The sequence below is a fragment of the Indicator indicator genome, chromosome 16 (genome assembly GCF_027791375.1).
Source record: "Indicator indicator isolate 239-I01 chromosome 16, UM_Iind_1.1, whole genome shotgun sequence".
In the NCBI taxonomy this organism is placed as follows: domain Eukaryota; kingdom Metazoa; phylum Chordata; class Aves; order Piciformes; family Indicatoridae; genus Indicator; species Indicator indicator.
The window spans coordinates 24,011,991-24,025,047 of NC_072025.1; the positions used below are offsets into that span (position 1 = coordinate 24,011,991).

General features: G+C 44.5%; 1 protein-coding gene across 1 annotated transcript in view; it reads left to right on the top strand.

Moving 5' to 3' along the window:
* Nucleotides 1-546: 546 nt before the first annotated feature.
* The window catches only part of LRRK1 (leucine rich repeat kinase 1), an 87,828-nt gene continuing 75,317 nt past the window's right edge, over nt 547-13,057 (top strand). Inside the window, exon 1 of the mRNA XM_054387712.1 lies at nt 547-613. Within this exon, the coding sequence (XP_054243687.1) occupies nt 547-613 (67 nt within the window). The remainder of the gene's footprint in view (nt 614-13,057) is intronic.

A 13,057-nucleotide genomic window follows, 5' to 3' on the forward strand; every position in this document is an offset into this window, starting at 1 on the left:
CAGTCTTCTTTGGGAATGGGAAAGGTTTGAGATTGCATTTAGGATTTTTCCAGCTGTGCTGCATGGTTTCAATGCTCTGCCTTTACAATTGCTTGTGAAGAAGCTGAAACTGCAGCTGTGACCTCTGGCTGCCCCACACGCCCTCTGCTCAAAGACTGAGCTGCTTTGGTAAAGAAAAATTGGGAACGTTATCTTTCTATAGTAGGGACATTGTTGGTCTCCTCTGTTAATTCATGTTGTGCTCTTATCGAAGCTGTTATGAAAAGAATTGTATTTATGGGATGAGAAGTGGATTTCTGGAAGGTAGTATTTAGAGAACAGTGTTGGAGTGCAGAGGAATAGGCTGGCCATTTCTCTGTGAGAATGATTACAGTTTTTGCTGTTTATTTTTAAACAGAGTAAACGATGTTTCTTCAGGATGGTGCTTGCCAGCAGTCACCCTGCTCCTGCCTTTGCTTGATGGAGTTCATTCAGCTCTGACGACACTCTTCACTTGAAAGTGCTGCAGAAAGTTTGTCTGTTGGATCTTCACAACTGCCCCCCAGAATGTACTGGTGTGTGGGAACTGAGGAAGCTGCTGTTTGCAGAGACAGCAACATGGAGCCACAAAATGGTAAAGAGGAGGGTTTCTTTTCTTTCCTGTTCAGATTGGGAGCAGAAGGGTTTGAGAGAACTCAGTAGCCAGCTGCCACTGAGTTTTGGTGAAATTTAAATGTATGAAAGATCTTGGAGTGATTTGAGCCTTAGTCTTTGACAATCTATGGTACAGAACAAGGAATTTTACTTCCAAGGAGAACAGTGTTGAACCAGCCAAGTGGTAAGAATAGAATTCTTCTGAAGCCCAATTTTTCCCAAAGGCCTCCAGAATTAGTCAATGTATGTCTCACATCTCACCAGCTCCTAAATATGGTTTACAAAATCTGTGCTTTTTCAGTGTGTGAATGCAAATATGTTCCCAGCTCCTGATGCTGTGTGTGTTTAGGGGATGAAAGCTGCTAAGATCAGAGCATCATTTCCCAGGATGAACAGATACTAACCTGCTCCAGTTTCGCTGTCAGCTTTGATTCAGTGCCTTGCAGTGATTTATTGCTGGGCTAAATTATGGAGGGCTGCATTATGCAATAAATCCATGGGTGGAAATTTCCTTCTCAGAAGGGCCAGATGCTTCAGGTTGCTTCCTGTTAGGGTTGTGGGGGTTTGGGGTTTGTTTTGTTTTAATCTCAACAGCCAGATTATTTTTGGATGGGTTTTATCACTGACGCCCTCAGCTCCCAGGCACTGCTGCACTTCTCTGAGTCAAACCCCAGTTATGTTTCTGCGTCAAGAGAGAACTTCTGGTTATTGTGTAACGGTGTTCCCCCCTTGCAACAAGCAGCTCCTTAGGAGGCAGTATCGGCACTTGCAGTGTGGGATGAAGGTGTGCTTGACTCACAGTGAGTAAGGCGGCTTCAGTGGAAGCTAATGTTTGTGCAGCCTTATTTTGGATTTTATCAGCAACTATGAAGCAAAGCCTGAGAGTTTATTCAGAGGCCACCTTCTCTTGTTTGAAGATATTTCTCATCACCGTCACAGGGAGCTCTGGGAACTCTTTCCTTTCTCCGTATGTATTCTGCTTATTTGGTGATACTGATTTTGCTTTTGGTTTTTGTTTCCTTACTCAGCATTGTCTCTATAATAATCAGGAGCATTTGGTTACTGAATAGCCTTGAAATTCTTTAGTTCTAGCTTCCGAGTTTCTCTCTGGAAGAAATTATCTCCACTTGAATACTAGGCTATAAACCGTGGGAAGAGTTTTAATCTGCGCTAATGAATTGCAAGTTTTAAGAGTTGCTAAATGTTTTGTTCTGCAATAATGATTTGACAAGCTTTTCTCACTCTTTAAAGATACAGCACATAAATAAATAAATACTTTATGGGGGAATAATGAAGCGAGAAGTGGAAAAGGTTTTATTTTCCACATTGCAACTTCAGTTCTTCTTCTGGGAACTTCATTGTCTGTTTCTGTTACATAAACATATTCAGTAAAACTCGTTAACTGGAGGCAGACAAATCTTACTGATGTAACTCCTCTATACTTATATCTGAGTTATTTTATTTGATCGACAGCATTGGAAACTGGCAAAGGGATCCTGGGAAACTTAAGATGCAGGACTGCCCTGGTGGATTTGCTCTTTATAAGTGTACTGTAGATGTTGTAACTCATTTTTGTTTTGGGATTGTTTGAATCCTGCCAACAATAATTGTCATTAGCTAGCTAGCCCACTCCCTAACTGAACTGGTCCTTGCTCTGTGTTTGGATGCTGAGCAGGACCGGGGTGACTCACCCAGTCTGCCTGCTGGAACCCATTGTTTGCGTGCATCTATGAACAGTCTGGAGGCAGCCTTCTGCCCCTGTTCAGTGGGAACCACTGGGAAGGGAGAGCACAGATCATTCCTTTAATGCCAATGACCTCAGTGCTCGCAAAGCTCAGAGTCTCTTCTTTGGGCAGGAGGGACAGAGGTGGATGTGAGGGGTTTAGCAGTAGCATGGTGCTGCTTGTGGCTCTCTGATGGTCACTTGGGTCAGCGGCATTATGGCCGGCGCAGTGCTGGAGGCACCTTCCAGCAGGTACCTTGTGCACACAGGGCCTTCATCATTTTAAAGCTTGAAGATTTTGAGGGTTTTTATTTCCTGGCAGCTATGCATTTGGCCAGAGCCTCACATGGAGAACAGGTTCACAGCATCACTGACTCTAGTTAGCAAATATAAGATATGATGCAAGGGCTCACCTTGCTGCTTTGTGTCCTCTTGGCTGCGGCAGTGATCTTGCCAGGATGCCAGTAGGATGCCCACTTACCCTGAGAGCAGGTGAACTGTTTCAGAACTGGATCCTGTCTGCCCTCCAGGGATGGTGCTGGGCTTGACTCCATGATGCCAGCGAGCGCTCAGTGGTCCACAGAAAAGATTTGTCACTGGAGCGCAGAATGGTGCTCCATTGTGGGTGCACTCAGCATCTCCCCTGCCTCTTCAAACTCTGCTTCCCCTCTCCTAGATTTGCTCATCTTGCCCTAATTAGAAAAAAGGAGGCAAGCAGAGATATGGGGGTGGCTGCAGTCTCTCATGAAGCGTAGGCTTTGGGGGGATTTCAGCTTGATTAAAGAGCTCTACCTAATAGAATGGAGTTTACAGAATATGAATCTTGTAGAAAATACAGTGGAGGCCTGAAGATACCACTGTATGAATGCCTAGAAGAGAATAGAGATTCATCTCCTCTTTGTGGGCTTGTTGGTTTCTTTGAATCTTAGGAAATTTTACAGCTACTATTTAATTCCCCTGCGAGTTCATAGGAGGCAGTTCAGCAAAGACAGAGCAAAGCTGTGCTTGTCTCTGAATGTCAGGGTGCTCTTGTTAAAGAGCTTATCTCTTTCTTATTGAGAATGTGGTTCAGAGTCACTCATGTGCCACTTATGAGCATCTGGGAGGTAGAATTGGATTATCTTTCAAACATGCCAGAGGAGGTCTCTTCTCTCCTGCTAAATCTAGAAATGAGCACTGGAAAAGGGATGTTACCATGTAATGTATATAATAGTACATAACTAGGACAACAGCAGTGGGAGTTGCTTGAAATTTTGTAGTAGATATCCACTGAGTGAACCTTCACAGCTTCTTTTGGGGCAAATCTGTTACAAGCCAGTGGGTTTCAACTGTCCGGGTGTATACCTGTGCATTGTGTCTGGGAATCATACAATAGTTTGGGTTGGAAGGGAACTTAAAGATCATCCAGTTCCAACCCCCCTGCCATAGGCAGGGACACCTTCCACTAGACCAGTTTGATCAAGGCCTCATCCAGCCTGGCCTTGAACGCTTCCGTGGACAGGGTGAGACCTAAATATTAAAATAAGGATAAGACCTAAGAATTAAAATAAGGGAGCAAACAAGTAAGCAGAGTATAATGACCTGAGGAGCCTTTGGAGTGAACCAGGTGCTCTTAAAGCTGTGCTGCAGAAGTAGTTTCAAGTGCTGACCCTGCAGCTCACAGGGCTTTCTATTCTATCAGAAAGAAGGTACCCACAACAGTAGTGACCTTTGCAACCCTGTTGGGACCATGGCTCAGCTCAGAACTGACTCAGTGGGAAAGATGCTGCCTGCACCACTGCTTCGTGAATTGTAGAAAAGCCTTCAGTGCAAATACAAAGATTTCAACTGGAAGAGTTAAAGAGTTGTTTTAACAAGAGGGACTGCTCAGGTGCTGATGCAGTTGTACCTGGAAAATTTTGCAGTGGATCGGATGGTGACAGCCTGAGAACAACCAATGTCAAAGGAAGCAGCTTATTCTCCTGGGGCATTGCTTTGTTCATCCAGCATCACTCCCCTGTTTGCACGAAGGCAGCACATTTGCAAACCTCGCCAAAGCCTTTGTCGTGGGGTGGCAGTTTGAGGAGGTGACAGCACTGTGGGTGGAGGGATGGAAACTTTCACAGGCTCTGCCCTTGCTTCTCTGTTTTGTACTTGCTGGATAAGCCAAACCTTCCAGGCTGGCAGGGTGAAATCCGCTTAAAAAATAAAACTCTGCAGGAAGAGCCTGCCTTCTTTATGGTAGTGAAAGCAGGCAGAGCTCACTTGCTCTTGCCTGTGCACATACATGGCTTCCAGAAAGCATCTTTGCTGTCCTTCCCTCAGAGTTTTGTTGATTTTGTTGCCTTAAATGTGAAGAATAGCAACTTGAATTTGGTAGTATGAATATCTTTGCTTATAAATCTTTCCTGCTGAATAGGGGAAGAAGGGGAAATCTGTGTTGGCAGCACCACTGGTACCACTTGAAATCACCATGAAAACCTTAAAATCTTTATACCAGCTGTACACACAGGGCTAGGGCTAGCAGCTAGGTCTTTGGGTGTGTTGATTTAGCCTTGTCTGTGGCACATGTGCTGTATAAGAGGGGAAAATTACTCACAGCCTCTGTCTTGGCTTTTCTATCCATACATTAGTCTCTAGTAACATTACCCCAGGTCTGCTGTGGCAATGTGGCAGGGAGAGGGACAAGGAGAGCATCTGTGGGCAGATCTGAGCTCACAGAGCGCTGGAGACCTGTGCAGTGTGTTGGTTGTTTGAAGTTCTCTATAATTAGAGTAAATGAGCCGTGAAGGTCTTCTGTTTTTCATCCTGCTCATTAAGCTGCAAGTTAATTTGAGTCCAGACAGCCAGTTGAAAATATTCTACAAGCAAACCAAAACCAAACCAGTAAACAATAAAGCAGACACCTTCTATGGGTTAGTCTTACTGCATAATGCCCTGCAGAAGGAGGAGATGCTAGGCAGGAATAGGAAATACACTAAAGCAGTAGGAGGCTTCTGTTTTTAAACCTATTTAAATACACATTCATAGAGAAGTGGTGCAGTCTCACTTGGGGCCAGGAGTGAATGTGGAAGGCTGGCCTGCAGTACAGAACCTCTGTGGATGAGCCTGCTTCTGCTGTGCAGGCTGCAGCAGAGCCCCATACAGTACCATCTCACCAAGCTGAGCCTGGCTTTCCAAAGAGGGCCCTGGAGCTGGGACAGTTACAATGAGGTGCCTGATTTAGGGCACTGAACTGATTTTTCAGTCTGGATAGTAAGCACTGTTTTCAGGTGGCTCTTGTATTTTGAAACAGAGGCAACCAGAAGAACCATTTGCCTTTGAAAACACCTTCTTGTGCCTGTGGGAAGTGGGAGTTTGACCTGTGGGTGCTGCATCCCTCTGGAATCAAGGTGATAGAAAAGAACAATCAGTTCTTAGTAGTTGCAGGACCAGCTTTTTCCTGAGAAATACTATCAAAGCCATCCTGCTTTTGAACTTGTGGACTGTATCAAGGAGGGCAGAGCTGCTGGGAGTGCCAGTGGTGCTGTGCTGACCTAGGGAAGCTAATTGAGCAGAGTCCAGCCTGAGAAGCAGTTTGATTTACAGGCAACAGTAAAACACTTGTGTATCTGAGCTGTATCTGGCATTATCTGCAGTCATACAGCTTTATTTTTCCACCTTTCAGTTAAAATGTATTTATGGTTTATTACATTGAAATATAGGTTATGATACCTTAAGCCTAGCCAAAACAAAGAGAAGGTGATGAGGCAGTAGAGGAAGTCCTTTGGCCTTAGAACCTGTGCACAGGAACTCCTTAACGAGGTTACTAAGGTGTGGCCATAAGGTAGCTCTCAGGTGAGGGGTGGCACTGTCGTTATGGAACCAGTCTCCTCCATTTCAGTGGGAAAAAAACAACTGATAGTGTTGACACCAACTCAGTCTTTACCAGGCCTGTCATTGATGTCCTGTTCTGTCAGTCATGTTGCAGGCCATTTTATAGTCGCGTTAAAGAAAGTGCTATGAATTTATGTGGGTTGGTTTTTTTTTTAATCCTCTCCACAGCCTACAGGGGCCTTATCCCAAACCCATTAAAATCTTTGCACTGGCATAACAGACTTGGGATCTGGTCTTCAGGGATTCTTACAGCATTAAGTCTGTGGGTGGTTTGTTTTTCATTTCTCTGATCGATAAAGGGACTGCCAAAGGCTCTGCTTGGCAGAAGGAAGCTAACTGGGGAAGAGATGTTTGCATTGCAGGTGAAGGGGTGTGGGATGGATTTTTATACCATTCTGCTCCAGTCTGATGTATGGTGAAGTCTGTGACTTAATAGGTTCTGTTTCAGATTTTACATCAAATTAGGCTGATATGTAATTCTTTTCCTTAATCCAAGTCTGTGTGCTCATTAGTGGATCAGCAATTGCTTATTTGCATGATTATGTATCACCACAGGAGCAGCCCTTTTATGTAAGCAGCTGACAGTTCCACAGCAGAAGTGTGTCCATGCTTTGAATTTGTGCCTTGCTCTTACTTAAAGGGACAACTTACAAAAGAAGTCTTTAAGTATTAGGGAAGGCCTCCAACATTCAGAACACCCTTCTGCAATCAGAGGGGCTCTGGGTTCTACAGGATTTGGTTTGAAAAAAAACAAGAGTGCTTTCATAAATTACAAACTGCCCTTAAAAAATGTGCAGCCACATGCAGGCAAACTCAGTGAGTCAGATCATGACTCTGAAATGGAGTCAGGAAGGACATACTCAGACTATGGTAAAATATGACAGCTGAAAAAGGTTCTCACTGAACAGTAGCCAAGTTGATGCAGTGAAATCTCAGAGGCTATGCTGCAGTTTTTGCAAATACCGAGTCCCTCCCAGTATGGCACTGAGCATGTTGGAAGAGAGGGGGAACCAAATCACTGAGTCTTTGGAGATGGTACATTTTTTGTGTACCTGCTGGTGAGGGTGCCTAGACAGCCTTCCCTAGCCTGAGCTCTCCTGATGTGGATGGTCATGGTGATGGGATGTGGTATTCCTGAGAGGCAGGCAGGGCTTGCCATGATGCTACACACAGCAGTGGGAATTCTGTTGCAGATCCTCTCTTTTATGGCTGGCTGTCTCCAGTTGGGAAAGGCAGCAGATCTGTGGTGAGCTTCAGGAAGTTCTCGGTCACAAAGACAAGCTCCGTGTTGTGTCACCCAAGGGCGAGGAGAGGGTCAGTCTGCTACAGGAAGGACAGGAGGAAGGTAAAGAGTGAAAGGAGCTCGGACCTGGGGTTGGGAGCTGGAGGAGCAGCTTAATTTCATGTTTAATTGTCAATAAATGGCTCCTAAGCATAAATGTTGGCATTTTGGTTGCTGCTGGGGAAAGCTCAGTCCCAGGCTCTCCACAGCTCCTTTTTTGTGCATAGTTGAAGCTCATGGAAAAATAATGAACCAAAGCAGTGATTCAAACAAGAAGTCTGGATAAATTTAGCTCAAATATTCTTGGTATGTTTGTGGTTGCTGTGGAAATTACATCACTGCTTGTTTTAATGATCAGAATATTGCTTGGAAAGCTGGCATGGCTTCCTGAGAGGAGCTCAACGTGCAATCTTTAAAAAACATATGTCTTTGAAATTGCTTCACCTGCAGTTAGTTGGGTTTGGGGCTATTTGTTTTATTCCTATCTTGGTTAAGGAGTATTTTGAGTAGAGGTTATTGCTGCTTAATTGAAAAGCCTCAAGGTTTATAGCTGTATCAGCTCTGCACTGTGATTATCTACTTCACATAAAGGTCCTGTCTGGGGAGTAGGCTTTAAGAAGAGTGCTGGTAATTGATGAAGACAAGACCTCCTCTGGAACCTGCCTGCATGTCTTTCTGTCTTGCACATCAAAGAGCCTTTGAAAATGCTTTTATTTTTGCATCAAGCAGGAGCATTCTTTTTTTTTCCCCCTTGTACACTAATGGACAGGATCCCTTTTCAGATCTCACATGCAGCTTGAAAACCAAGTCCCAACTCCTTAAGTGGGCTTGTAGTCATGGTCACAACTCTGATGCTTTGCACCTTGGACATTTCACACTGTGGTAGGGTGGGAATAAAAGCAATCAAATCAAAGTAATTTGCATGGATCAAACCAGATTCTCAGATGCAGTGGCTCTAGGCTGGTGGGAAGGGGATGAAGCATGCCTTGCCTGATTTTGCTGCCTACCTTGGGGCAGTTGTCTAAATAAAAATGCTGTGGGATGTAGTATTTTCACAGCATGTACCTTCAATTGAACAGAGTGTCTTCCAAGGCAGAGCCCTTGTCTTCCCTGCACTGAAATGAATGCTGATATTCCCAGACATCAGGAAGACAAAAGAGAAATACCTCCTTATTCCTCTCTCTCCAATGCAGGCAGGTTTTGTCACAAGTGCAGGAAGGTTTACTTTTTTCTGGTAGCCCCCATTATAGCTTTGGTAGCAAACTGATTCAGGAGCAGCACTGCTGGCTGACAGCAGAGATCTTCTCATCAGGCTTTCTCTTCTGCTTCAGACACAGCTGTTAAGGTAATCTTCCCTCTGAGATATTCTGTCCCAGAGACCAATGTCTTGGAGGATCTGCTTCTTCTGGCCTGGATGTTGGTGGAAGTGGTCACATGGTGGTCAGTAGGAGCTGGAGTGGAGCCTTGCTTTCTCCACTGTTTTGATTGTTGTTTTTTTCTTTTCCAGACTATCACATTCGTCTCTTTCCCCAGATGGTCTTCCCAGCTCTGCACTTCCCTTAGCTGTGCTGTTGCCAAATTACCCATCTAACTCTCTTGATGCCAGCCATATCCAATATCTTGATTGCATTTTTCTTCCTCTGCATGCAGCACTTTTACCTAAACTGATCTAGAGTTGTTACTGTCTAGGTGACAAATAAGAAGTAAGGACAGGAGGGAGTCAGGCATTTTTTTAGGCTGGCAGACACAGTTAAAGCAGCACATTGAACAATGTCTAAACTTGGGGGTTTTGCTTGGGGTTTTTACCCCCTCAGATCTTTCCCTTAGATGTGTCTGCTTTTCACCAGATCTATTAGTCTGGTTAATAAAAGGTATTCTCTCTTTCTACAAACTTCCCTCTAGGCAGCCCATGAAGCTGTCACTGTCTCATGTTCTACCCATGAGTGTGTGGTAGTTGGGTTATCTTCTGCACACGCATAATGTGGGAGCGCAGGCTGTGGGACTGGAAGGAGCTTTTAGGTCAGTGTCCTGGTGCCACACTTCCAGAGCTTATGCAAGGCCTGTTTTAAGCGAACTGACTTTGTCTGTTGCATCTGTTTTTTTCCCCAGAAGACTGTTCCAAACCCTCATTTCTCCAGTGTTGGGTAAACTATCTTCTAATTTGCAGCCAAAATGTATCACAGTATCACCGTATATCAGAGGTTGGAAGGGACCTCAAGAGATCATCAGGTCCAACCCCTGTGTTCTTTACCTGTACAGAAATAGCTCTTCTCTTTTCCTGGTGTCTCCCTCTGGATGTATTTATGGACAGTTCTCCCATCCCAGTCCAGCCTTTATTTCTCCATCAAGCCAAGCTCTTTTCGTCAGTAGCTTGTAATCAGACTGTCCATTTCTTTGATTCACCTTCTCCACCTCTTCCAGATTGTCCTAATCTTTCTTGAACATGATAAGCTGGAGTTGTGCAAGGTATTTTACATGCCTTTTTAAGGTTGCTTTTCCTTTTTCCCTCCTCTCTGGCCAGCCTTTCCAAAAATCTTTGCATGCCCAGGTTCTGTTAAGAGACCTGCTGCACTCCTTGGGGAAGGGAGGAGGGACACTGGTGGCCATGAAGGTGACAGCATAGAGAAGACTCCTGCCATGTGATGGAGGGATGGAGAACTTGCTGCTGTGGCCCAAGGGGACCTGATAGAGCAGCTATGAGCTTCATTCTACCACTTTGATGAGCTATCTCTGGAAGCACCATTGTGGCTTGGCTTTCCCAGGAGCATCCGTGGAGTTTCAAGGGGCTGGAGAGACAAATGGAGTGTTGGGAGTGTCATAAGTTGGTTTTCCTTTCAGGGGCGTGTTTATATATGTTATTAAAGTGAAACATTTGGCTTAGGAGCTGCTTTTCTCAATTCAGACAGCTGTGGAATAACTGGATGTGTTTTTGATGTAGCCAGTAGAAGACTGAAAAGATCTGAACAGAGACCTTGGGCTCCTCCTCCCCTCATACACACAGGGAGTCCCTCCCTGAACTCTTGCAGACATGGCCTCTCAAAGTTGGTGCTTGTGTTGGTGTGAGCTGAAATTCCCCCCCCACCGACAATAACCAGGCTAGCTCAGTCTGGAAGCAAATGAAAAGCTGTATTTACAAGCAGAGTCTAAAATCTACAATGAAATGCAATGAATATGTACAAATATACAAAATTCACAACATTCACAAGTATATACAATCACCAGAAAAGCACAACCGATCTCCCTTTGCTTCCCCCCAAGGGGACCCTCCCAAAGGGGCCTCTCTCTCTCCCAGGAGCTTTCCCCCCAGAGCCCCCTGGACAGAGAAGCAGAGTTTGTTAAGCAGAAAGTTGTTAACTTAGCTGCCAAGGTCAGGGTGTGTTATCTTCAGCCAGAAGAGAAGAAGAAACAGCAGCCAGACAGCCCAGCAACTGCCCCCACTGCCGAACGCAGAATGTGCAGAGTGCCTACTTTGTTTTGGGTAATAGTTCTTAAACATTTCTATCTATCCAATGGAAGTGTTTAGAACAATCGTTATTTTGCTTTCTTACACCCAATAGTGACTTATTTACATTCTTTCACTTTCTCTGTTCTGAACTTTGCAAGGAAAAATTAAAAAGACAGTTTCAAACCATCACAGTGCTAAAAGCATTTTGCTTGAAATGTTTGTCCAAGAAGGAAGCTGGGCATGATGTGGTGCTTTCCCAGTGTGAATTTTTTTTTTGAAGAATATTGAGCAAATCATTTCTTTGAGGGAGAAAATGTTGATGCATGGATTTTTTTCCCTTCTGATGAATGCTTGAACATTAAGGAAAAGGAAAAATTTCAGAAGAACCCAACATGAGCCATGAAATTGTATTTTATGAAGTCTCAAATGAAATCCAGTCTTGGGTTGGTTTCATGGCTATAATTGATTCAGTTGGACAGGAATGGTCTCGCTGGAGACAACTTTCAAAGTCCACTCTTCTCCACCATGCCTGGAAGTGAACACGAAGAAAACCTCCTACTGTAGTCCTACTCTGCATGCTTAACGTATACCTTCCAATTTCACATTTGGAAGCAGGAGTGGCAGAACTGGCTGGGCATGCAAAAGCCTCTTTCTGAGTGAGTCAGGCTGGAGGATTGGAACCAAATCAGTGAGGCCAAACAACAAAAATAGAAGTTTTCACTTAGAGCTGAGTCATTTGTATTTTCAATACAGCAGTTTGCTCTCTGGCCATTTGGAGCTCTCCTGGTTCCCTCAATCTCTTTCCCATGGGGATGGAAATAACACCATCAGTGTCCTCTGTGGCCTTTGCTGATTCCATGCACCCTAAAGAGGGCAGGAAAAAGATAGAGAGCATCCCCTTTAGAGCCAGCCTTTGCCCTGGGCATGCTGGAGGTTGGCCCCATCCCATTCCTGTGTGTGCCAGGGATGATGGTGACTTGATGAGACAACCTGACCACTGAGAAATGTGTTGTGGCCAGTTGTGTCGGTGTGAGCTGAAATTCCCCCCCCACCGACAATAACCAGGCTAGCTCAGTCTGGAAGCAAATGAAAAGCTGTATTTACAAGCAAAGTCTAAAATCTGCAATGAAATGCAATGAATATGTACAAATATACAAAATTCACAACATTCACAAATATATACAATCAACAGAAAAAGCACAGCCGATCTCCCTTTGCTTCCCCCCAAGGGGACCCTCCCAAAGGGGCCTCCCTCTCCCAGGAGCTTCCCCCCAGAGCCCCCTGGACAGAGAAGCAGAGTTTAGTTAGAGCAGAAAGTTGTTAACTTAGCTGCCAAGGTCAGGGTGTGTTATCTTCAGCCAGAAGAGAAGAAGAAAACAGCAGCCAGACAGCCCAGCAACTGCCCCCACTGCCGAACGCAGAATGTGCAGAGTGCCTACTTTGTTTTGGGTAATAGTTCTTAAACCTTTCTATTTATCCAATGGAAGTGTTTAGAACAATCATTATTTTGCTTTCTTACACCCAATAGTGACTTATTTACATTCTTTCACTTTCTCTGTTCTGAACTTTGCAAGGAAAAATTAAAAAGACAGTTTGAAACCATCACAGTCCACCCCTTCTAAACAATTCCATTGGCTGCTACTATCATTTATCTAATCTAAAATAATATCTACAACACTAGGTGAATAAAGACCATAGTCCATTCCGGCTATCTCAGATGTAGATGATTCAAAAGAGTCAAATCACAGGAAAAACAGCAAACAGCTTGTTTCCTCGCAGATGGAGCGAAGAAAGGAACAGCGACTCTCAGGTGACTCAGGGCTCTCAGGGTTCGTGCACCGTAGATCTCATGAACTCTCCTCTTGGGCGCGATGCTGTATCTGTGCAACACTCTGAATTTAACCTCTCTCAGCCAAAGTTAGATTTCTTTGTGGAATGCACTGAATTTCACCATTTTCTTGCATTACCCAATAGGTGTGACCAGGACCTTCAGCAGAAACCACCCCTCGGACAGGTTTGGCCTCTCCTGAAGGAGAAAATACCCAAACAGTTTTGCCTAACAGATTCTTTTCTCTGATAGCAGGAACTCTATCACCTTCTTCCTTTTGCAACAAATCTG